Source organism: Opisthocomus hoazin, chromosome 7 (genome assembly GCF_030867145.1).
Source record: "Opisthocomus hoazin isolate bOpiHoa1 chromosome 7, bOpiHoa1.hap1, whole genome shotgun sequence".
NCBI classification, from domain to species: Eukaryota; Metazoa; Chordata; class Aves; order Opisthocomiformes; family Opisthocomidae; genus Opisthocomus; species Opisthocomus hoazin.
Genome location: NC_134420.1, coordinates 10,440,479 through 10,466,805, shown reverse-complemented (window position 1 = coordinate 10,466,805; position 26,327 = coordinate 10,440,479). Strand labels below are relative to the sequence as shown.

Genomic DNA, 26,327 nt, shown 5'->3' with positions numbered 1-26,327 from the left:
GACTTTTCCACAGCCAAGCAGAGAGACAGGAAAAAGGCAAAGAAAGAAAGAAAAAAAAGTAGAAGAGAAACTAAAGCCAAATCACTAAAACAAAAAAGAATATAAAGTTTTTTAAAGTGATAGTATTGACATAGCAAGAAAACCCTTACAAAAGGTGCTCCAGCATATTTAAAATTGAGCTGCCTGAGAGGAAGTCAGGGTTACACAATCAGTCACAGAATCACAGAATGGTACGCGTTGGAAGGGACCTCTGTGGGTCATCTAGTCCAACCCTCCCGCCGAAGAAGGGTCACCTACAACAGGCTGTAGAGGACCTTGTCCAGGTGGGTCTTGAATATCTCCAGAGAAGGTGACTCCACAACCTCCCTGGGCAGCCTGTTCCAGTGCTCTGTCACCCTCAGAGGGAAGAAATACTTCCTCATGTTCAGACAGAACTTCCTGTGCTTCAGTTTGTGCCCATTGCCCCTTGTCCTGTCACTGGGCACCACTGAAAAGAGCTTGGCCCCATCCTCCTGACACCCACACTTCAGATATTTGTAAGTATGTATTAGGTCCCCTCTCAGCCTTCTCTTCTTCAGGCTGAACAAGCCCAGCTCCCTCAGCCTCTCCTCGTAGGAGATGTTCCAGTCCCCTCACCATCCTTGTAGCCCTCCACTGGACTCTTTCCAGTAGCTCCTCATCTTTCTTGAACTGCCCAGAACTGGACAGAGTACTCCAGATGAGGCCTCCCTGCGGCAGTGTAGAGAGGAAGGAGAACCTCCCTCGACCTGCTGGCCACACTCCTCTTAATGCACCCCAGGATCCCACTGGCCTTCTTGGCAGCCAGGGCACACTGCTGGCTCATTGTGAACCTGTCGTCCACTAGGACACCCAGGTCCCTGTCCAGAGAGCTGCATACCAGCAGGTCTACCCCAAGCCTGTACTGATGCATGGGGTTGTTCCTCACCAGGTGCAGGACCCTGCACTTGCCCGTGTTGAACCTCACCAGGTTCCTCTCTGTCCAACTCTCCAGCCTGTCCAGGTCACGCTGAATGGCAGCATAGCCTTCCGGTGTATCTACCACACCTCCCAGTTTGGTGTCCTCAGCAAACTTGCTGAGGATACATTTTAACTCTTCGTCCAGGTAGTTGATGAAGAAGTTAAACAAGACTGGGCCCAGTACAGATCCCTGGGGGACATCACTAGTTACCAGCCTCCAAATAGACTCAGCGCCGCTGATGACAACCCTCTGAGTTCTGCCATTCAGCCAGTTCTCAATCCACTTCACCGACCACTCATCCAGCCCACACTTCCTGAGCTTCCCTAGGAGGATGTTATGGGAGACCGTGTCGAAAGCCTTGCTGAAGTCTAGGTAGACAACATCCATGGCTCTCCCCTCATCTACCCAGCCAGTCATGTCATCGTAGAAAGCTATCAGATTGGTCAGGCATGATTTCCCCTTGGTGAATCCACGCTGACTGCTCCTGATAACCTTCTTTTCATCTACATGTTTGTTGATGACCTCCAGGATAAGCTGTTCCATCACCTTTCCTGGGATGGAGGTGAGGCTGACCGGCCTGTAGTTTCCTTGAAGCTCCTTCTTTGCCCTTTTTGAAGATTGGAGTGACATTGGCCTTTCTCCAGTCCTCGGGCACCTCTCCTATCCTCCAGGACCTCTCAAAGATGATGGAGAGTGGCTCAGCAATGACATCCGCCAGCTCCCTCTGCACTCGTGGGTGTATTCCATCTGGGCCCATGGATTTGTGGACATCCAGATCGCTTAAGCGATCCCTCACACAGTCCTCCTCAACCAAGGGTAAGTCGTCCTCTCTGTGGGCCTCCTCTCTTACCTCCAGGGCCTGGGATTCCTGAGGGTCTGCCTTGGCACTGAAGACTGAAGCAAAGAAGGCTCTGCCTTCTCTGCATCCTCCGTCACCAGGACATCCGCCTGATTCAGCAGCAGCCCCACATTGTCCCTAGCTTTCCTTTTGCTGCTGATGTAGTTGAAGAAGTCCTTCTTGTTGTTTTTGACATCCCTTGCCAGATTCAGTTCCAGGTGGGCTTTGGCCTTCCTCGTTGCATCCCTGCATGCTCTGACCACATTCCTGTACTCTTCCCAAGTGGCCTGCCCCTCTTTCCACATTCCATGGACCTTTCTCTTCCACCTGATCTCCGCTAGAAGCTCCTTGCTCATCCATGCAGGTCTCCTGCCTCCTTTGCTCGATTTCTTGCTCAGGGGGATGCACCGCTCCTGAGCATGGAGGAAGTGACGTTTAAACAGCGACCAGCACTCTTGGACCCCCCTGCCTTCGAGAGCCCTGTCCCATGGGATTCCTCCAAGTAGCTCCCTGAAGAGGCCAAAGTTAGCCCTCCTGAGGCCCAAGGTTTTGATCCTGCTTATCGCCCTGCTTCCTCCACTCAGGATCCTGAACTCCAACATTTCATGGTCACTGCAGCGGAGTCTACCTCTAACCTTCGCATCCTCCACCAGTCCCTCCTTGTTTGTTAATACAAGGTCCAGCAGAGTGCCTTTCCTTGTTGGTTCCTCCACCACCTGCATCAGAAAGTTATCATCAATACTCTGTAGGAACCTCCTGGATTGCACCTGCCTAGCTGTATGGTCTTCCCAGCTGATGTCAGGGTGGTTGAAGTCCCCCACCAGAACCAGGGCCTGTGATTGTGAGGCTGCTTGCAGCTGCCTGTAGAAGACCTCATCAATTTCCTCCTCCTGGTCAGGTGGCCTGTAGTACACACCCACTGTAATGTCACCCATGTGAGCCTGTCCCTTAATTCTAACCCACAAGCTCTCAGCTCATTCCTCATTTGCCCCCAGGCCAAGCTCAATGCATTCCAGTTGCTCCTTCACATATAGAGCAACTCCCCCACCTCTCCTTGTTGGCCTGTCTCTCCTAAAGAGTCTGTAGCCATCCATGACAGCATGCCAGTCATGCGAGTTGTCCCACCACATTTCTGTTATGGCGACCACGTTGTAGCTGTCCTGCTGTATAATGGCTTCCAGCTCCTCCTGTTTATTGCCCATGCTACGTGCGTTGGTATAGACACACTTGAGCTGGGCTGTCAATCTCACCCCTGACCCTGGCACGCCAAGCCTGGGTTCATCCCTAGTGAGCTGGGCGATGTCCCCTTCCCCCTTCAAACCTAGTTTAAAGCCCTCTCAATGAGCCCTTCCAGCTCGTGGCCAAGAATCCTTTTTCCCGTTTGAGACAGCTGCGATGCACCTGTTGCCAGCAGGCCCGGTGCTGTGTACACCTCCCCATGGTCAAAGAAGCCAAAATTTGACCGATGGCACCAGTCCCTGAGCCACCTATTAACCAGGCGCGTTTTCCTGCCCCTTTCAGTGCTGTTCCCTGCCACTGATGGGATGGAGGAAAACAACACCTGCGCCCCTGATCCCTCAACCAGTCGCCCCAGTGCCCTGAAGTCCCTTTTGATGGCCTTGGGACTTCTCTCTGAGATCTCGTCCCCGCCAACCTGCACTACCAAGAGGGGGTAATAATCAGAAGGCCGCACCAGACCAGGGAGTTTCTTCGCAACATCCCTAACCCGGGCCCCAGGGAGGCAACAGACTTCCCTGTGGGATGGGTCCGGTCGGCAGATCGGGCCCTCTGTTCCCCTCAGAAGGGAATCGCCTGTGACAATTACCCTTCTTTTTTTCTGAGCTGAGGCAGTCATAATACGTGGGGCTGACTGACTCGTCCTAGGCAACTCCCTGGATGGAGCTTCACCTTCACCCACTTCCTCTGTGGCCAGTCCCTCACATTCCAGAGCCCAGTATCTGTTGCTTAAGGGCAGCTGGGCAGATGAGGGAGGCCGGGGCGAGATTCGCTTGCCCCCCCAAGCAGGGACCCGTTTCCATTCCCCACCTTCTCTTAAGTCCCCTCTTTCTGCTCGGTGGCAAGAGGGTAGGGGGTTCTCTGCTTTTCGTGGAGCTGCCTCCTGCTGCCTCTGCCTCAGGGAGGGCAGGGTGCGGCTCCACCAGTCGATCTCTCTCACACTCCCGGATGCTCCTCAACCTCCCTACTTCCTCTTTCAGCTCTGCCACGAGGCTGAGCAGATCATTCACCTGCTCGCACCGAAGACAGCCATTGTCTCTGCTGTCTTCCGGTACGAGCGCCAGGCTCAGGCACTCCCTGCAGCCAGAGACCTGGACACCTGCGTTCTTGCGTGGGGCCTCCGTCTGGGTCCCCACACTCCTTCTAGCAAGAGCTTTACCACAGGTGGTAACCATGGCTGGAATATCTCCTGGATAGGCGATGCCCACTATTTTAGTTGCCAGGGGCGGCGTCTGCACCCTGCCCACTCGCTTTCCCTGCTTGCCCTGCCTGCGCGAACTGCCGCGCAAACTGCTGCGCCGCCTCTGTTTGCCGCCTCTGTTTGCCGCCTCTGCCGCCTCTGTTTGCCGCCTCTGCCGCCTCTGTTTGCCGCCTCTGTTCGCCCGCGCTCCCTGGGGGCTGCTCTTATCCGTGAGGGGGTTTGGCCGCTGTCACACTCGACTCCGCCCCCGCTGAGTCAGAGCTGCTGCTCGCTGGCACCTCTCACTCTCCTGCTGGGGGGGGGGGGGGGGGGGGGGGCGGGGCTGGGGTCTCCTCTCTCTCTCTCTCTCTCTCTGCGCTTTTTGCCGCCTCACTGCTGCAGTTTTGCCAGCGGAGAAAGGGTCCCTCGGCACGAGCCTCTGCTCCAGAGCCCTTCACCTTCAGTAGCTGGAAAGAGAAACTACAGCCAAATAAATAAAACAAAAAAGAATATAAAATTTTCAAAGCGATGGTATTGACACAGCAAGAAAACCCTTACAAAAGGTACTCCAGCATATTTAAAATTGAGCTGCCTGAGAGGAAGTCAGGGTTACACAATCAATCTTCCATCAGCATGCATATGCCCTATCAAAGGGGGCTGGGAAGGAGGTCTCTGGTTTGAGTGCTCAGGGTAGGAATATTTAGCACAAAGGTACATATAGGCAAGTTTATGAACTTGATCAGTTTATGATAAAGTTATGAACTTGATCAGTTTGATATTAATGTCCATATAAGACAATGTTAGTACACATCTCAGACCACAGACAGTGTAGCTGTACTGGACCATGTATGCACTAGAGACTGGCTACTACTGTATGTGTTGGCATCTGTTCATAATTCCAATTATCAAAATACATTACTAGAAATACAAATACTTGTACGCAGGCAAGTCTTCAAAACCTCCAACAGTGGAGGACTGCACCGTCTTCTCTGGGCAATCTCTGCTGCTGCCTGACTGTCCTTGCAGAGAAAAAGTTCTTCCTTACATCTGCTCTTACCCTGCCTTGTTTCAGCTTGTACCTGTTGACTCTCATCCTCCCAGCATCCATGGTGGAAGAGTCTGGGCCACTTAAATCCCAAAGGGATATCAGCTCTTTCCCTATTACATAAACCAGGAAGATACATGAAAACTCAGAGTAGAAATAAGCAAGCTGTCAAAAGAAGAGCCTAGGCTAAGAAATCAAAACCCATTTTTGCTCACTAGTGAACTAAGTTACATTGCAAGCAAGTACAACTTAATATTTATTTCCTCTTTGCAAATGTGTTCTACCTAGTATTTCAAAGATCCACTATAATCAAATACATAACAATTTTGTGGTTTCAGTAATTAATTCTGAAAGACATGGCAACTATGTATACAATGAGTTGAGGGAGTTCCCAAGGCATAACAAGCTAACATTCAATATATGCAAAAACTGGAAAATGTTACAATATAAAAAAAATTTGCCTCATTCATAACACAAGCCCAAACCAGAATGAACAAAATAAATGTACAGGAATGATGGAAAAAAAAACCCTACATGGTTAGAATCTAGTTTACTTTTTCTACAGCCTCATCAACAGCAAATAATCACTATCATAGAGAAGTTTCTCTTCTGCAAGTTTCTGGTGCTTATCACTGTTATTTTAAATGATTATTTTTTACTGTCTAAAGCAAGATAATTATCTCCAGAGACAATTTTTAACCAAAACCTTGCCAATAAGTGGTTCAGCTTAAGGTTTCTCCATTTTACCGGAGATTTTTGTATTTAATCTCATTCAAAGTGTTCACTTGTTCCAATCAATGCTAGGACTGGCTGTGGCAGGACCCTTTATTTTTTTTTTTTTTTAAGCTCATATTTAATCCCTGACTATCACGATATGGAAGTCGGAGAGTTTTAGAAAAATGTGTAAAAGTTTTAACAAGGATAATCAATTCCACCCTACAGCAAAGGTGAACTAGACCTTGTTTTACTATATTTTTTTTCTGTCTAGAATAATATAGGCAATAATTCTTACAGAAAGAAAATTCAGAAATACTCTTGCAAATGCAAAAGACCAAGAGACTTAAATTTTACAGGCTCAGAATTCATTTCTACTTCTCAGTCTCCAAATCACATACCTGGCATATTCTGATTCTTTCATATTTAACTTATTCCTGTAATTATAGCTTTGGATCATGAATTTAATGACTGTGTACAGCTGTTTCACATTGATTTATCTCCTGCTGATAGTAGAATGCTAATCAATACTTCAAAAAGAGAATTTTCATTTAGGGGTTTGGATACAACTGTTTTATCCCTCTCTTTTGAAGGTACAGCATCTGTCTCAAACGAACATACACAGCTTTGTATTCTTTTCTGTTCAATAAATCTAAAGTAGATGTATATTTCATGGCCACCTAATTACTAGGTTTAAAGACACAAGTAAATAATTAGTGTCCATTCTTCTTTTTTGCCCCCTCACATCATATATTACTTGAGGATTATGCTTCCTCCTTGTAACAGCTCAGACCCCCTCCATGAAAATCCTGAAGAATTTTTAAAATTTGAAATTTTAATTAGATAGGAACATTGTTTTCATTCACTAATGTGAGGAAACTTTACTAAGAAACCTAAACTATGTAGTTTCACTATGAACTGGAAATTCATCCCCCTCTGATTTGCAGACCACTGGTGATTGAACATTTTGCATCAAAACAGAGTAAAAATATATTACTTCCATAAGCTTATAAGCAGTAAGACTCAGTTTCAGCAATAAGATGCTGGGAAAGGTAATGTACAGAATGCAGACATGAGCAAAATTCTTGGAAGTTCTGAACACTTGTTAAACAAAACTACATCTCAGAATAAGCCATTTACTGAGTAGCCTGATGTGCTTATATTGGGATACAAGGATAAAAAAAACCCCAAAACATACAAATTAAGTGCAACATCAAGATTACATCAACATAGCTTAATTTTTAATATAGCAAGCTTAAGAAATAATTGCAGTCATTTTTTTTTTAAATATAAACCAACTTTGCTTATAAATATAAGAACTAATAAATCATGAGACATGGCTAAAAGCCTTTTAAGGCTGCTTCTTTCAAAATGCACTATATCAACTGCTTAAAAAGATATAAGATTCCTATAAAATGCCGGAACACAGCAACTGAGGAACTGCTTTTTTAAGAGCCTGTAAAAATACCTTTTAATCTAAAAGCTTTAGTAAGCCCATCAGTCAGCTACACATCAAAAGAAATGGTTACCAGTCAGCATGTCTTCAAAAACAAAGGCAATGTCTGGGGCTATTGTTTCAGGGTAAGCCTAGAGAAGGATGACTTAGAATAAAGGACCTCTTGCCTTGCTTATCTCACCACTACTCCAGAGTTCCTAAAATTACCATGCCTGCTTATGTTCTTACATTGATTATGTAGTAGTGGGTCATTAAATTCAGTAACCTAAACTAAGAATTTCTTGATTCACTCTACATCAAAGAAAGTCAAAAGGACGCCTCCAAGAACACTACTATCATGAATGCATTTAACACCACACTATCACAAAAATAACGGACATAACAAAAGACTCCAACAACAAATTATGCCACAACAATCAGAACAGTGTCTAATTTGGAGTCTCTACGACTCAATTTATCACTGTATATGAAGAAAGTAGGTTATATTTGCACACAGTATTTTATGTTAACTGATTGTCAAGCGTGTATTTATGAAGTCCACAAATAGTTCCAATTTTTGGAGGAATGGTGAGCACTTTGAAAGATAGGACTGTAGTACAGAACTTTCTTGATAAATTGAAGATGCAGTCAAGATGAAATTCAGAAGACAAATGCAAAGCTCTACACTTAGAAAGAATGAAATGCACAGGCAGAAAATGAGGAAACACGATGTAGGCAGCAGTACATGCAGGAAAGTATTTAGGACTTTATCATGGACCTCCTGTACAATACCAAGCTGCTCTTGCAATGAAAGCAAGTTGCATACACTTAGAGGATTCTGCATGAAGACAAGTGAAGCAATTATGATCCTCCAAAGGATTATTGTATCTAAATTCTATACAATTTTATGCTGAGGGTCCAGATCAACTATTACGTACAATTCTGGGGAATACAAATAAGACTGAAGTCTTAACTTGATTGCAGAAATGGCAAAATTGAAAAAAGTTTCCCTACAATGAAATCATGAAAATTTTAATAAGAAACAGGTAGAGAGTGTGTGGAGTTAGAGAAAGAATACAGGAAACTTCAGAATACCTGGCTCATAAGAGATCAAGAAAATTCTTAATTTAGGAAGATAATCTGATACGAAAGCAATTTAACCACTACTAGTGAAGACTCAATTTAAACGTAAGTAAAAGCGCTATAAAGTTTTCCTTACATTTTCTGTAAAATACAATATAGTGAAGTGTTTGAACTAGCCACTTGGAAAGATAAATTTGTTGTTGTTGATCACTTCTTCGGAACAGATTCAGATATAATCCACCAAGAATTTTATTAGAGTATTATTATTCCTCAGAGAATGAGCAAGATAGATGAGATGAGGTTCAGCACTGAATTCCTGTTATTCCACATTATTTACCAGACTAAATCTATTGCATTGCATACATGTGTTAATTAAAATGGCCTGTATAGATATCATTCTATAGTCAATCAGCGTTTGATTGTTGCCCTCGAGTATAATTTGCCTTCAAACAATTTGCAGACTGTTGCTGAACATTACAAAACAGAAAGATCAGCAGTCTGCATGACAGCATTTGAGAATGGCTTGTGTAAAGAGGCCAATGGGACACAACATCCAAAGCTTTCAGAGTGCTGCACTGTGCCCCTGAGTTGTACAATTACCACTGGCATAAGTAAGAGCTGTATTATTATACCCCCAAACTTCTGGGACTGAATTTGGCATCTGTAATCCCTGACCATATTTAATGTAGCTATTTAACATATGTTTTTGTGTTTGTGGGAGACAATGTGATTTGTTTATTTTAAAGCCAAATTATGCCCTGGGTGTGCTACAAGGAGAAAGAAAAAGAAGTTTGGCAGTATTAAACAAACAAACAACAGTAAAACCAGATTTAAAAGTCTCTGTTTTCTCGGAGAAAAACAGATTTAGAAGGGTGGAGTCCAAACTACACTTCTCTAAAGGTCTCTACTCCCCAGCAAGTATAAAGGTAACCAAAAAAGTACAGTAAAAAAGTACCTGTCCGACCAAGAATTTTAACAGCTGTGCTATTTATAGGCTCAAGACCCTGCAACTTAATGATTAATGAAGATTGACTGTACCTGCTGACTTGCAGTCAGACAAGAGTAAATGAGCCATGAGGAGGTTGTAAAAGGCAGGGCAAACCAGCTGCAGGGAGAACTCATGGCAGCCTCTTACTGCGTGTTCATCCTTTGCAAAGGGCTGCAGCACTCAGCCTGCTGCAGCATGACTGTGACCACTGAAAGCAATGTTTTTCCAGCCTGAGTGTACCATGTCCATATCAGTCACCGAGATGTAAGTCCCTATTTAACACCTTGCTGCTCTAGCACATGCCCCTCTGTAGTACTCAGGCATTACACCTGTTGATCAGTTTAACACTCGATAGCTGTGCAAAACAGAAGCCACAGCCCCAACAGGATCTTGACCCGAGTACGGACCGTGGATTCAGGTTTTCCCCATGAAAGACACTGCAACACATACTTCATGATCTGCAAGTGGCGCACACAAGCTTGAAAATATGGTGGTTTACAGTCTCTGAGGTGTGGAGGGAAAGCATATGTCTTACTTGGTCAGCTTTCATTTCTTTCTGTCCTGGTTATACTGCAAAGTCTTGCTAATATGAATGAAGCTATTTGCTTCATGCAATGCGTTCATGTGCTTTGTTTTGACTATTATTTGAACAGTAAATATGTCTCATCACGGAGGCAGAAGCCTACATCAGCAGTCCAGAAGTAGCATTTAGTCTCTTGCCACTATTAAGCAATTTTCACTGAGTTCTGTTCCACTAGGTAATTCATTAAATAACATATTCTCCATCTGAGCACCAGAAATGCATAACTGCGAGTGGCACACAAGTTATTGTAAACACAGGTTTTTTTCTTACTCTGCACAGCTGTTTAGACACCATTAGGATCTTCACATTATAATAAAAATACAGTGCAAATCTTTCAACCAAATTTCTTTTTTTCTCCTCTAGTTACTAGCACCTAACCATGACACAACCGAAATCGGTATTTATCACTGTAAGCATTCATTGGATACTTAAATAAGAATCTTAAATCTGCATCAACACAGGCAGAACTGGCAGGCACTATCTGAATAAACTTCAGTTAATTGTGCTAATGCGGGGTGAGCACAATGAGTACTGCTTGTGCCGCACAAATACAAATTTAGTTATGCATAAAATTGGAAACTCTTATCTGCTAATTAGAATACTGATTTCAGATTGCAATCCATACAATAAAGCTAATTAAACAATCTTCCTTCTGCTGAGATCCATTTGGCTTTTTTTGATCTATATAGAATTTCCATTTGCATCCTACTCTGCTGACTTCAAAACTCCTCTGTACGTCAGCAAAGCTTAGCGAGTTTCTTGCTACATTACGAGTTAGACGTATGCCTCACTGTAAAGGCAAAACTCAGGCCATGTCTTTAGCATTAGCCACAGCTATAGAGACATTAACAACTGAAATACAGAAATGAATGGTGACAAGTTTCTTTCAAAACAGATGAAGCACCACTATTGCTACTTCTTAACATTAGCTGATGCTTTAATCATAGAATAGTTCGTATTGGAAGGGACCTTTAAAAGTCATCTAGTCCAAGCCGCTGCAATGACCAGGGACATCTTAATGTCCCAGCTTAATTCTGGCTTTTTTTTTTTTTTTAAGTCCTGTCCTTGCTAAACCAATTTCTCCCAAATAATATTAGGAAATTGTTTCATTTTAAGGAAGCTGGAGTTCTTCCAATGTCAAATAAGTTCTCACTTATTTTAGATTTTCTTACAAAACGTGTGAAAACCAGAAAGAGGCCTCTAGGCAAACTCAATAGGAAAACAGGGAAAATACATATTGAGTTTGTGCATCATATTTGCCATATGCAAAAGCCAGAAGATGCTTCAGGAAGAGATGCTAGGATTAAGCTGATTTCTGTCTCCTTGAAGATCACCAAAATCAGAACTTTTGAGATTTCCCTTGAAAACATAGAAGTGCTTCTCTGAGGCAAGTGAAATCTTCTATCTATAAATCATTGTTAAAATTATTATCAATATTATTACCCATATAACCAATAACATTCAAAAATATTTCTAAGTTTGGAAAGTCAAATAGCAAGCAATACCTCATCTGAGAACCAACATACAACAAACCTACACAATTTCTACCTACTTTCACAAATAATACGCATATTTTCAATTTTCAGAATTCCTTTCACACAATATGATCTTGAAATTTTGTGAATCATCACTCTGGATTCTGATCATTTTAATAACGATAAACAACATTTCATCCCACTGAATGTGTTCGTTAAGTAAAATACTACTGAGCAGCAATAAAACAGTGGAGTCTAATTTATGACTGATAAAACAGTCATTACAGCTGTGGCAAACACTTTACGGAGGCATAATCTACATCTGAATGGACAAAAATATCTAGGCAAAGAAATACAAACAAAATATGAATAAACCAATTTTCATATTCACTTTGGATAACAAATTCAGGTGTTCTAGACTCTAGTTCAAATAACTGTTGTCAAGTTCAACTGTAATAATGAGGGAAGGCAAGCTGAAGAAACAGTACAAAAGCCTTGACCTCTTGAAGAGGTTTCATAGAATATAAAATATGCTATGTTGTTCTCATGTCTTCATCCACAAATATTTATGTTTACATAAGCATAGTCTGCTTCATGCTGTGCAAATAACATCTCCGGTTGAGCCAAGCATACAGTAGGGAAGACACCTAGAGGGAAAGTCCTCTCACCTGAAAACTTCCTGCATGGTCATCTTCTTTGTCACCTTCTTTTCCTTCCTTAAGAGCAATCAATGTGAATCCTCGGAAGTAAGCAGGGGTTGCAGCAGAAAGTGTCACTAAGAGATAATAAATACAGAAATAATGAAAACATAGTATTGTGAAATCAGCCACTCACATATCATTTCACACTCCAACTTGAAAGGTGTGTGTTTTAAGCTGGTGTTAGCAAAAGCTAGAGTGCTAACGACACAGAGCAAAGCTAGCCAGAATACAAAACCATTCAGTTCAAGTTTCCACATAACCTGAAGAACACTGGCATGACATAAAATACCTCAGCTATTTTTTTCCACACTCACACAACCACCCCTTTTTTAAAAAAAAACAGAAAACAAAGCAGACTGCTCATCTGCTCAGATCTACAGGAGGGTTATTTTGGTAGTGGTGGTGGTGGTTTAGGGGCAGGGACACACATGTTTGGGTTTTTTTTCTTTGGGGCTACTTGTGGGTTTTTTTGATGTTGTTTTTGCTTGGGGGGGGGTGTTCATTTTTTGGTTTTGGGTGGTTTTGGGATTTTTTTTAGATGTGAGGGAACATCTCCTGAACATTGGGCTTCAGCTCTTGTCCTGCTCTGAGCATAGACAAGGATCTAAGCATTTAGTACACAGAAAGTTTCTTTACCTGTGTCCTGGGTTCCGCCAGGACAGGGTTAATTTTCACCAGAATCCAGGAAGGGGCACAGCCGGGTGGGCTGACCCAACCCCAACCTGGCCAAACAGAGCAGGGTATTCCATACCACGTGCTGTCATGCTGGGTTCCGGTGGGGGGGGTGGCATGGCAGGAACTCACTCGCGACTCGGGAGGGCGGAGCGGTGGTTCGGTCCGAGAGAGGGGTTCTGTTCTGCTGGTTTGTTTTGTGTATTCCCCTTTTCTGTATCGTTGTTGTTGCTGTTGCCTTAGTTTGCTGTTCTGTTAAAATGCCTTTATCGTGACCCACCAGTTTCTGCTGGTTTCTTTCCATTCTCCTCGGCACCCTGGCGGGGGGAGGGGCAACCGCGTGGCGCTTTTGTTGCCGGCTGCACCCAAACCAGAACATTAAATTGGCGCCCAGCGTGGGGCAGGGATAACGGCAGGGCTGAGCAGTGTGTGTTAAAACAGCTTTCTTACATTTTGTTAAAATTTATCATACACATTTTACTGTGTTAGTTAAACAGTCCCCGGTAAAAATGTTTCTGACTTTGATCAGATGGCTCTGGTATTTAAATCCGTACTTGCTTTATGTGTTCTTTGCCGTGTTGTTTATCATCGCGGGAAAAAGGATCAGGATTATGATTTTACTGTACTGTATGATATCGATTTATGACATGATAATATCACTGTGCATGAAATTAGGCTTGTATTTGCATGCAGCACTGCGGTCATTTCCATACCTCGGATCCTATGTGTCAGAATTTGTTAATAATCAAACCCAATCTGTGGGGAAAACCAGAGGGGATACCTCCCCCCACTCTTTCGCCTCCCCTCTCTCCTTCAGGCTGGTCCTAATGGCTTTTGAGAATTTCGAGTACCCGTGGGATGCTCAGGCCAGCGGGTTTCTATTGTTATGCTTCCTGAATGGGTTGCACGTTTTGTTTAGGGCTAAACAAGTAGTTAAGAACATCGTGCAGCGACCTGCCCTGGGACCGGAGAGCTGTGAGTGGCTGGGTGTGTGGAACAGCATGGGCAAGTACCTAGGGCAGTGGACACCCCCGATGTTTTTTAAACTCACCCCTGAACAAGTGCAGGATCTGGACAAACTAATAAAATATCTGCAAAAAGTGTGCTGCCACCCTGGGAACTCCAGAGAGACACAAATCACCGCAACGTGCTGGGGTCTGGCCCACGCCTACCGAGCCCTGTTCAACACTGTTCAGTGCCTTAAAGGGGAAAGGGGGGGAAACGAAGCGGCAGGCACTGCGGCTGGAGCTGCCCCGCCAGCCGGCCCTGCAGCCTCTCCAGTCCAGCAGGCAGTCATAGCCCCCCCGACCGGCACCACGGCTGCCACTGCCACTGGCGTTGTCCCGGCTTCCCCAGCAGGCACGGCAGTTGCTGCAGCCCCAGCTCCAGCAACAGGCATCGGGGCTGAGCCCAATGACCAACCTGTGCCGGTAGTAGTTGCCCCTGTAAAACTAAAGAAAGACGCAAAGAGAGCAGATCGCTCCGGGAGGGATGACAATGAGCCAGGGACATTGCAGGAGATAGAGACAGAGACCATCACCCAGTCCCTGTCCCTGAGTGAACTGTTAGACTTGTGGAAAGATTTCAGCCACCACCCTGGCAAGCACATTGTCACCTGGCTGCTGTGGTGCTGGGATAACGGGGCCAGCACCTTGGAGTTAGAGGGCAAGGAAGCCAAGCAGCTGGGATTCCTGGCCAGGGATGGGGGCATTGACAAGGCCATTGGGAAAAAGAAACAAGTCCTCAGCCTCTGGAGGAGACTTCTGTCAGGCGTGAGGGAGAGGTACCCCTTCAGTGACGATTTCGTATGCTACCCTGGCAAGTGGACCAATATGGAAAGGGGTATTCAGTACTTGAGGGAATTAGCTGTGCGGGAGCTGGTCTACTATGAACCAGACGATGAGCAGGTACCTACAGACCCAGATGAACTCCAGTGCACAGCATCTATGTGGAGGAAGTTTGTGTGGAACGCACCCTCCTCATATGCCAACTCCCTGGCAGTAGTAAACTGGAAAGGTAAGGAGGCACCAACAGTGGATGAGGTGGCTGTCAGACTCTGGCAGTATGAGGAAAGTCTCTCTTCCTCCCTTGTCTCAGCTGTGAATAAATTGTCCCAGAAGGTCCAGCAATTCAAAGAGAATATGTCCTACTCCCCACCTGTGAGGGCCTGCATCTCAGCTATTAGGGACAAGTGTTTCTCTGCTCAGGAGAGGGAATACAGAGGCTACACACCACAGGGCACCCTGTGGTTCTACCTGTGTGACCATGGAGAGGACATGAGGAAGTGGGATGGAAAACCCACCTCAAGTCTAGAGGCACGAGTGCGTGAGTTGCGAGGTAAAACAATCACAAAAGGGGATTCTCTTAGGAAAAATGCCGCTCCAGTTTCCAGCAGCCAGCTCTCCAGACCAGGTAGACAGTTTGTTCTTGATTCCGATCCTCTGGAAGGGACCTCCAAGTCATTTTTACAGCAAGTGAGCAGCAAAATCTCTGACCAGAATTAGAGGGGCCCTGCTTCCAGCTAGGTGGAGGAAAGGGACAAACGCGTTTATTGGAAGATCTGGATTCGGTGGCCTGGCACATCGGATCCACAAGAGTATAAAGCTCTAGTGGACACTGGTGCACAGTGTACTTTAATGCCATCAGATTTCAAAGGGTCAGAGTCCATTTGCATTTCTGGAGTGACAGGTGGGTCCCAAGAGCTGAGTGTATTGGAGGCTGAAGTGAGCCTCACTGGGCAGGACTGGCAGAAGCACCCCATTGTAACAGGCCCTGAGGCTCCGTGCATCCTTGGTATAGTCTATCTTAGGAGAGGGTATTTCAAGGACCCAAAGGGGTATCGGTGGGCTTTTGGCATAGCTGCTTTGGAGACGGAAGAAATTAAACAGCTGTCCATTTTGCCTGGTCTGTCAGAGGATCCTTCTGTTGTGGGGTTGCTGAGGGTTGAAGAACTACAGGTGCCAATCACAACCACACCGGCATGTGCACTGGCGACAATATCGTACCAACCGAGACTCCCTTCTCCCCATTCATCAGCTGATCCGCCAGCTGGAGAGTCAAGGAGTGATCACCAAAACTCGCTCACCCTTTAATAGTCCCATATGGCCAGTGAGAAAATCTACTGGAGAGTGGAGACTGACAATAGACTACCATGGCCTGAATGAAGTCACATCACCGCTGAGTGCTGCCGTGCCAGACATGCTAGAACTTCAATATCAGCTGGAGTCAAAGGCAGCCAAGTGGTACGCTACAATTGACATCGCTAATGCATTCTTCTCCATCCCTTTGGCAGCAGAGTGCAGGCCATAGTTTGCTTTCACCTGGAGGGGCGTCCGGTACACCTGGAATCGATTGCCCCAGGGGTGGAAACACAGTCCCAACGTTTGCCATGGACTAATCCAGACTTCACTGGAAAAGGGTGAAGCTCCAGAACATCTGCAGTACATCGATGACATCATTGTATGGGGTGACACAGCAGAGGAAGTTTTTGAGAAAGGGGAGAAAATAGTTCAGATCCTTCTGAAAGCCGGTTTTGCCATTAAGCGAAGTAAAGTCAAGGGACCTGCACAAGAGATCCAGTTTTTGGGAATAAAATGGCAGGATGGGTGCCGTCAAATCCCAATGGATGTCATCAACAAAATAGCAGCTATGTCTCCACCAACCAGCAAAAAGGAAGCACAGGCCTTCCTGGGTGTTGTGGGTTTTTGGAGGATGCACATCCCAAATTACAGCCAGATTGTAAGTCCTCTGTACCACGTGACCTGGAAGAAAAATGATTTTGAATGGGGCCCTGAGCAACGACAGGCATTTGAACAAATTAAACGGGAGACAGTTCATGCCATAGCCCTTGGTCCAGTCCGGTCAGGCCAAGATGTTAAAAACGTGCTCTACACCGCAGCCAGGGAGAATGGCCCAACCTGGAGTCTCTGGCAGAAGGCACCAGGGGAGACTCGAGGTGGACCCCTGGGGTTTTGGAGCCGGGGATGCAAAGGATCCGAGGCCCGCTATACTCCCACTGAAAAAGAGATTCTGGCAGCATATGAAGGCGTTCGAGCTGCTTCAGAAGTGGTTGGCACTGAAGCTCCTCCTAGCACCATGATTGCCGGTCCTGGGCTGGATGTTCAAAGAGAGGGTCCCCTCTATGCATCATGCCACCTATGCTACGTGGAGTAAGTGGGTCGTGCTGATCACCCAGCGCGCCCGAATGGGAAACCCCAGTCGCCCAGGAATTCTGGAGGTCATCATGGACTGGCCAGAAGGCAAAGATTTTGGAGCATGGCCAGAGGAGGAGGTGACACGTGCTGAAGAGGTTCCACTGTATAACCAGCTTCCAGAAGATAAGAAACAGGTATGCCCTGTTCACGGATGGGTCCTGTCGCATTGTGGGGAAGTAGCGGAGGTGGAAGGCTGCCGTGTGGAGCCCTACACGACAAGTCGTGGAAACTGCCGAGGGAGAAGGTGAGTCAAGCCAGTTTGCAGAGGTGAAAGCCATCCAGCTGGCTTTAGACATTGCCAGTCGAGAGAAGTGGCCAGTGCTCTATCTTTACACCGATTCTTGGATGGTGGCCAGTGCCTTGTGGGGGTGGCTGCAGCAATGGAAGAAGAAAAACTGGCAGCGCAGAGGCAAATCTATCTGGGCTGCCCCATTGTGGCAAGATATTGCTGCCCGTCTGGAGCAGTTGGTTGTAAAAGTCCATCACGTGGACATCCACATCCCTAAGAGTAGGGCCACAGAAGAAAACAATCACCAGGTGGACCAAGCTGCCAAGATTCAAGTGGCTCAGGGGAATGTGGACTGGCAACATAAGGGTGAATTCTTCATAGCTCAGTGGGCCCATGACACCTCGGGCCACCAAGGAAGAGACGCGACATACAGATGGGCTCGTGACCGAGGGGTGGACTTGACCATGGACACCATCGCACAGGTTATCCATCAATGTGAGACATGCGCTGCAATCAAGCAAGCCAAGCGGGTAAAGCCTCAGTGCTATGGAGGATGATGGCTAAAATATAAATATGGGGAGGCTTGGCAGATTGACTACATCACACTGCCACAAACCCGCCAAGGCAAGCGCTATGTGCTCACAATGGTGGAGGCCACCACCGGATGGCTGGAAACCTACCCTGTGCCCCATGCCACTGCCCGGAATACCATCCTGGGCCTTGAAAAACAAGTCCTGTGGCGACATGGCACTCCCGAAAGAACTGAGTCGGACAACGGGACTCACTTTCACAACAGCCTCATAGACACCTGGGCCAAAGAACATGGTATCCAGTGGGTGTATCACATCCCCTACCATGCACCAGCCTCTAGAAAGATGGAGCGGTACAATGGGCTGCTAAAAACCACTTTGAGAGCAATGGGGAATGGGACTTTCAAAAACTGGGATACCCATTTAGCAAAGGCCACCTGGTTGGTTAACACCAGAGGGTCCACCAACCGGGCTGGTCCTTCCCAGTCAAAACCTCAGCGCCCCGTGAAAGGGGATAAAGTCCCTGTAGTGCACATGCGGAACATGTTAGGGAAGACGGTTTGGGTTAGTCCTGCCTCGGGCAAAGGCAAACCCGTCCGCGGGATTGCTTTTGCTCAAGGACCTGGGTGTACCTGGTGGGTAATGCAGAAGGATGGGGAAGTCCGATATGTACCTCATGGGGATTTGATTTTGGGTGAGAATAGTCCATAAATAAATAAATTGTATAAAGTTAATTGTTAAATAACCCTGTCACTGTCTGTTATCACTGTTATAATTTTTATGTGTTGTACCAGTAGTATCGTAGTAAGAATCATCCAGATTAAAGAAGGATGGACTTTTTGATGAAAAACCTAGCAGAGCACAGCGATGATGGGACTGGACCTGGTTTTCAACAACTTGCACCCAGCAACTTCATCGAGATCGACGTCTCCAACCTGCAGACTGTGGTCACAGGCCACACCAGATACATCAGCCGTGAGCTCCGGATACAGCAAGTGACCGCCCATCAGCACACATCACCTCTCCTGCCACGGAAGACCATTACGACAGATGGAGCCTGAAGTCATGGATTAAATGAACTCAACGGACACTTTAGAGAGATGATCCATAGACTAAGGGAATGATATCCGGAGACAGGAGAAGTGGTGGTGATCAACTGGACAATGGGGGACCTGGGCACGACGTAGATGGTATGGAATAAGGGGTGGATAATGTCCTGGGTTCGGCCAGGACAGGGTTAATTTTCACCAGAATCCAGGAAGCGGCACAGCCGGGTGGGCTGACCCAACCCCAACCTGGCCAAACAGAGCAGGGTATTCCATACCATGTGCTGTCATGCTGGGTTCCGGTGGGGGGACGGCGCGGCAGGAACTCACTCGCGACTCGGGAGGGCAGAGCGGTGGTTCGGTCTGAGAGAGTGGTTCTGTTCTGCTGGTTTGTTTTGTGTATTCCCCTTTTCTGTATCGTTGTTGTTGCTGTTCCCTTAGAGTTTGCTGTTCTGTTAAAATGCCCTTATCCTGACCCACCAGTTTCTGCTGGTTTCTTTCCATTCTCCTCGGCACCCTGGCGGGGGGAGGGGCAGCCGCGTGACGCTTCTGTTGCCGGCTGCACCCAAACCAGAACAACCTGTAAAGCAAGATGAGCATACTGCCTGCCCCGGCTCAGCTACAGTCAACCCAGTACTCCAGCTGATGGAGACTGTCTTGTTAAAATTGCCCTTCCTCTCTCTTAACCTCAGGGCAGAACAGGACACAAAGATAAACTTGTGGCCAAAGTTGACCTCTAAAGATTGTGCTCTCAGCTCTGATTGCCAAAGCATCCTACACACCAGCAAAACAGCCTTCTTCACACACCAGTCCTGACCAGGAGGGTGTCACTGGATCCACCAGCAGGGAACAAATAACATAAGGCTGACAAATCTGATCTTACCATGCTTGGCATCAGGATTACATCTCTCATTTTCTGCTAGTGCAAGACACCTTTGTATGATTTTTCTATTTGCCGTCATCAGTACCTAAGCACCACTCAGCAACACTAGAATTACATCAGATGTGGCTCTTTAGAGTGCTATCAGAAAGATAGAATGAGGCAGAACTTTCAGACAAGATGGGGAGTTTTAAAACTGCTGAACCCTTTTCAGCACCTTATAGGAATCCTTTTCTGAAACAGAAGTAAATTTTAGAGAAAAATTCTTGTTGAATTAGAGTAAGAGAGACAGAAAACTGGACTACTAATACTTTTAAGTGCCTTTTACTTCAGGCAGAATGCAGACAACTTTGCTTGCAGTACACTATTGTCACACTCTCAAACCCTGACTAGAACAATAAAAACTGAAGACCACCCAGACTTTTCGTGTGCAGACTGCAACTACCAATGCTGCTTCATAGAAGAGTATTCACAAGAGACTCCCTCTCACACAAATTGGCTGTGAGTGGTTGAAACACATTATTAAAAGTTACAGATTGCCCTTAAAAGATACGGATTTCAGAACATGTCCAGAGTTCATTTGGAACATAAGGAGAGCTCTTTGATCGAGAAATTCAAAACTAGAAAAATAAAACTTAGGATATTTGAAGATTTCTAGCATTATGCAGCTGTATTTGGGTCTAAAAACAATGGTGTTTGAACAAAAATCTAATTTTTCTGAGTATAGGTGAAAAAAGCAGGACTGGAGAGATACACAAAATGTTCAAAACTGAAAGTGCCGTGTTTAGACCTGTACACCTGCAAACACCTGTACAATCCAGAGTAGCAATGGGCATAATAGCAAGTCCCCCAACTCTCAAGACTTTTAGCACACTTTTCATTCCATGGAACCTTTTTACGGGGTTAAAACTCACCATTTTTAGAGAGAAACAAACTTTCACATTGTATATATGGGAACTGAGTAGTAGCACAATAGCAGCAAAATTTCTGATTATGTTTTGAAGTATGGCTCCAATTCATTAATTCATTATCTGCCCAATAATTAGAATTATTAGCCAAATTTTGCAAACTTTTGCAGCTTTATCTAAATGAAAATCCACAGCCAGCCTCTCAGCTGCGGTAATTGAGAACAGCACACTGCTACACTGCTAAACTCCACAAGGATGAACGCATTACACTTGTACACTGATTCTTAGAAACTAATTGCCATAAAAGTCTTTTACATGCAACAAATTTTTCCATATATTCCACGTAATTCAAAAGTCTGAATCACTATGAGGAAAAGGTTACACCAGAAATAATTAAATACTTATGCAAGCAAACAGAGAATCCAGCTGTGAATTGAGTCAACGGTTTTCATCTTTTTCCTCACAAATTTGCAGATCAAACCAAACAGTTTTCAAAATTCCGAACAAAACACCTACCTAGAAAACAGAGGACATCTGAAATGCTACAAAAACATCGGGGGGGGGGGGGGAGGAAAAAAAAAAAAAAAGGAAGGTAATTCCAAAGCCTGACTCATAGTTTGTGAATGCCTGAGGTTAGCAATACTCATGCTGTGGTTGCACAGTCATTTTAACCCAGAATAAATCCATGCTTCCTCCAACATGAGTGCTCCTGCCCACCGCCAGCCCGCACTGCTTGCACAGCAGCCGCATCTACGCAGCTGTGCTGTCATCTGAACTAGGGAACACATCCAGCTGAAATGTAAAACAAAACAAAAAACCCCCAACCGGAGAGTTCAGCTGGGTCCAGTCCCCGAGTGGCTGCGCGGTGCAGCCCCAGGAGCCCTTCTGCCGATGATGGGCGTACACGAGAGGGGCCAGGGGGCGATGACCCGCAGAAGCAGAGTGCACTTGTGGGGGATTTAAGCGTTCATGCAACCTCAGACTACAGATACCAAGACGAATGTGTGCTTTGGTCACCCCTGAGCTAGGCCAGAACAAAGGCTAACATCCGAGCTGTAACAATTCCTGACAGTTCTCTGGACTATCCAGCGTGCTAAGATAACATTGCAGGGCAAGGCTTTATTTGAAGCACTCCTAAATACAGAGCCTTGTTACGGTTCTGTAGTCACTGGCTCTGGGCTGTTTGTTTCAGCACAGAAGGAGGTTTGCATTGCCCAGGCAGCAGTGGGAAGCTGTGAGACTACATCTGGTTTTCACAAGAGATAGCAGCTCCTTGTTGCCTAAGAGTTGTGAGTTCTCCTTCTTGGGCTAAACTGCCATTTTAGAGAACAGCTGAGTACTGCTCACACTGTGTTCACGTTAATTAATGTTCATGGAACAATACAAACTTCCTGTAAAGATCAGTTAATTCTCAGTGCAAGTCTCAAAGATAAGGTTTTACTTTAAAAGAAAGATTACATATCAACAGTTACTTTTGACTTCTTCCATCCCCTCTGGCAAATCTCTCATTACCTCTATACGTTGCACTTTGGCACACACCTTCAACACTTTCCTCTTTCCCCCCCGTGTCCCCAGCTAAAGGTGGGATTATCAAAGCAATTGCTCCTTTGGTTTCAGGCAGGAAATCTGACTTTCCACATCCTACGCTACAGTACATCCTGTGTTGTACATTGCACAAGTACCAACAAACACACTTCTAATGTCTACTTTTATTGATGATTTGTGAAACACGAGAATTGCTAAAATATTTACAGAATGAGGGTTTGTTCATAAAGTATAGAAAAGCATGTTTGCATGTTGGGGGGGGGGGGAAAGAAAGAAATGGAAAGAAAAAGATTCAGCATTTCCTAGAAGTCCCCAAACTAAGGCATTGGAGTGTGTAATGTTAACTGAGCTTGTCCTTGAAAACTGAGAAGGTGAACAGACCTACAAGTGACAATTCCATCAGAAACAGCATCCACATGAAGGGGTATCTAAACACTACATTATCCAAATTTTCATTTTCTTCATCTGAATAACAATTTCATTATATTAGGGAGGAAACGATGTACATCACATGTTAGCATGCGAAGTGGACATACTACTGCCTTTTTTTAGAAGCAATTTCATTTATATTTTTAATAGGATGAAATTTACGCTATTTTTCTTGGAAATCTCATGCAATTGTTAATCTAACTCTACAGATCAATAAAGCTAGGACTGAGTACTTTCAAGGATCATTACCCCGTAACACCATCTAAACTGAAGGCTCATTTGTGCCCTTCAAATGCAATGGGAACTTTGACCTTCAGTGGAAGCAAAAGCAGCTACATCAAGGTCTAAGTTAACCAGCAGGTAGGAGAGGACCTCGATCCCAAGATGGTGTGTCCACAAACCTGGTACTGCAGGAAGACCTGCCCACCACATGCATTTGGCTGCCTGCTCCAGATGAGGAGAGGCAACAGTATCCCAGCCTGAGACCAGACCAGACCCAGCCTGAGACCAGACCAGAGAGATGAAGGCCATTTGCATTTCTCCTCTGAGGCAGAAGAAAGTGTCCTTATCTACTGCTGCCAGTGTCTGCAGACCAGAGGAGGCGCATGCCCATTCAAAGAGATTATTCTGTGCTCAGGGCCATTTTTCCCCATCACAGCTACAGAGAGGTGGAAAACCAAGGCTTCCATACAGGAAGATCCACCCAGGATTTCCCCTTAGGGCAAATAGATCCTGGTTGATCTAAAGGCAAGTAACAGCAGGAAAGTGATAAAAACTTTCCAAAAGACAAATGGCAGCTGTGAATTGTGTTCTTCTGATTCCCACACTGCAAGAGTGCTACAATGGTTCCTCCAGTTATTGCAGCTTGAGGGTCTTACGTGGGTGTCACGTCACCCACAGATCGAGAGAGTCACAAACATAAATGAATGCCTCTACACCGCCCATTTGGTGGAGTACAGCATTTGTACGTACAGTTAATTCCTGCACTATCCACCTTGTACAAATACTAGTTTATTCCAGGAGCCCGCTAGGGAATGTGCCAAGGATCCAGACTGCATTAAATCAAACAGGGGCCATGGAAACAGGCGCATTTGGCTCCAACACAATGGAGGTTGTGCAAATCTTTTGCAGTGTTGTACATCCAGTAAATTACAGACTGAAAAAACCCACAGACCTGCCACCATCCCGCATTTTTTTATCATTAGCTGGATTTTCTAACCTTTGTATAAAACAGTAATTACGTTCCAGTTGTACTACAGAATTTCCTTTGAAAATGAGCTCTTGAAACTTTCTGTAATGCTGTTAGCTTTAACTATTGCCATAGCTAATGTATACGTTAACATTTACTTATGTTCTTCCAGCCATTCAGAAAGCATCCTTAAATGACTATCTAGATAAGCTTATGTGCTACCTGAATACTTCAACCTTAAATACCAAAAACTTGGGCACATGCTTTGGTCTACATTTTAATTTTTTTTTGCTATTAGCAGTAATTTTCCCACTTCCAAGAAGATACAATATACTAATGTGATTTTATTAATTGAGCCAAGACCTAATATCTCGACAAAATTAGTTCTGCTAATTCATCTGGGAGGTTCTTTACCCCTACTTTTCCACATAATAGAAACTTATTTGGTAGATGACTGAAACATCCACTAATACTTTCACAGAAGTATATTCCAAAACTTTTTTAAGAACACTCACATTTGCCACTGTCAAAGAGCTTAACACTTATCTTTGTCCTGCTTAGTAGACGTTTAAAACTGACATGCAACACAAAATCTTTTAGACTCAAGGTACTAAGGCTAATGTCTGGAACAGTTAATCAATTTGTAGGAAAAATGCGTTTCCTCACACCACATTAAAACAAGTTGTTCACGAGATAAAAAAAGTAATCAAAAATCAGGCTGATGTTCAAAACAGGTTAACGGCTGCTGCAGATGTATTTTTCAGCATTTAAGGGAACGTGATAATTATGCTACATGCACACTTTTATTCTCCCTATCTATACCAAGATTCCCACGTTCATACAATGGGAAAACATTGCTCTTTACACAGAATCTAAGGAAGGTAAGGTGAAATGCTTAGAAGAAACTCTCTAAATTTGTTTTCCAAAGTGATGCCTATAAAGTACCTTAGTTATGGTACCTAATAAAATCCTAATTCTTTTCAAAATGCTTTTAAAATACAAAGTTAACAGTACACTCCAAGAAGGTTTGTTTCCAAAGGCATTATGCAGTGAGGCAGGAAAAGTGACCAAAAAACTGCCTTTGCCTACTAATTAGAAAAACACGCTGAAATGTGCTTTGGAAGTTAATTTCAAGGATTTTATATGAAATACTCAGCAGAGAACGAATCCCTCCATCTCTTATTTACAGTGGTCATTAGCACCGTCTCTGCCTCTTTCCTGTTTGAGCCATCTGTTCATTTCCCCAGAAAAAAAAGGGGGGGTGGGATAAACATAAGTGGAAAATGTGGGAAGTTGGCAGCATGCTACATCACTGTTTGCCCATATGCTAACTCACTATAATAACATTCATATTTCAGGGCAAGAACAATTAGGTCCGAGTTTCCTCTCCTTCCTGACAAACGTTAAATTTTCTCCTATTCACTGTGTCATATTTAAATGGATAGGAAGAAACCCTATAGAAGTAGGTAATGAGGGAAGAGTGTGTGATTTGTATCACATTAATTTGTGATCTTGGGGTAGCACTGAGCCGGCAGAGAGGATTCATAAAAGAAGGTAATTCCTCTTAATACTGAGTTAATGTTTGGGAGTAAAGTGATACCGCGAAATCCAACTCCCTCTCACTTGTCATGAAAGCATCCCCAATAAAGTAATGCGTGGGAGTATATTACCCCGTCTTAACCCACACAGTCACAGACACATACGCCAAAAGGGATACAGAGATGACAGGCAGAGACACGTTAAACTGTAAGAGAGACGCTTGTCCTGACATTATCGTTAGTATCGGAGGTAGAGGATGGCCAACTTACCCCGGTAACTGTTCCCAGGCTTGTAAAATTCTGGATCACCCTCCACCCTGAGGCTAAATTCATTGTACCCTTCCCTCCGGGTGCCTTGGGCTCGCAGGATCCGACTGCAATATCCCTCGGATTTCGCGGCTTTCTCCAAGGTTTCGTCAGTAAAACCCTTCGCCACCAAGGGGAAAGTCAACGCCAGAAGCCGCAGGGCTAGGGGCTGCAGATGCGCTCCCATCCTCGGCGCTCCGCACAACTTTTTATCGCCGGGGCGGCGACGGAGCCTGGGAGCCCGGCGGCGGAGCGAGGGGTGCCGGGCCGGGGGTGCCGGGCCGGGGGGCGGGCAGGGCAGGGCGGGCTCGGTCAGCCCCAGCCAGCAGCGGCCCCCAGCATGAGCCTGCCGGGTCGGAGGGACCGGCTCAGCGGCTGCCGGGGAGAGGGAGGGGAAAAGCAGGGAGGGGGCAGAGAGGGAGGGGAGGGGAGGGGAGGGAGGAAGGGAGGGAGCGGGAGGGAAGTCTGATCTTGCCCAGATCCCGAAATGAAGTGCTGTTTTGTTTCAGAGCGTGTGATTAGCAGCTCGGTAATGTTTATTTAGGCGAGCTGAATTCAGAGGGTTTGGTGGAGGACGCTGCTGT

At 45.3% G+C, this 26,327-nt stretch overlaps 1 protein-coding gene across 1 annotated transcript in view; it reads right to left on the bottom strand.

Moving 5' to 3' along the window:
- Positions 1–26,127, bottom strand: part of SPON1 (spondin 1) — a 214,958-nt gene extending 188,831 nt beyond the window's left edge. The window contains exons 1-2 of the mRNA XM_009937171.2: positions 25,708–26,127; positions 12,225–12,331 (exon numbers count right to left, since the gene is read on the bottom strand). Coding sequence (XP_009935473.2) covers positions 12,225–12,331; positions 25,708–25,930 — 330 coding nt within the window. The 5' untranslated portion in view covers positions 25,931–26,127. The remainder of the gene's footprint in view (positions 1–12,224; positions 12,332–25,707) is intronic.
- Positions 26,128–26,327: the final 200 nt, after the last annotated feature.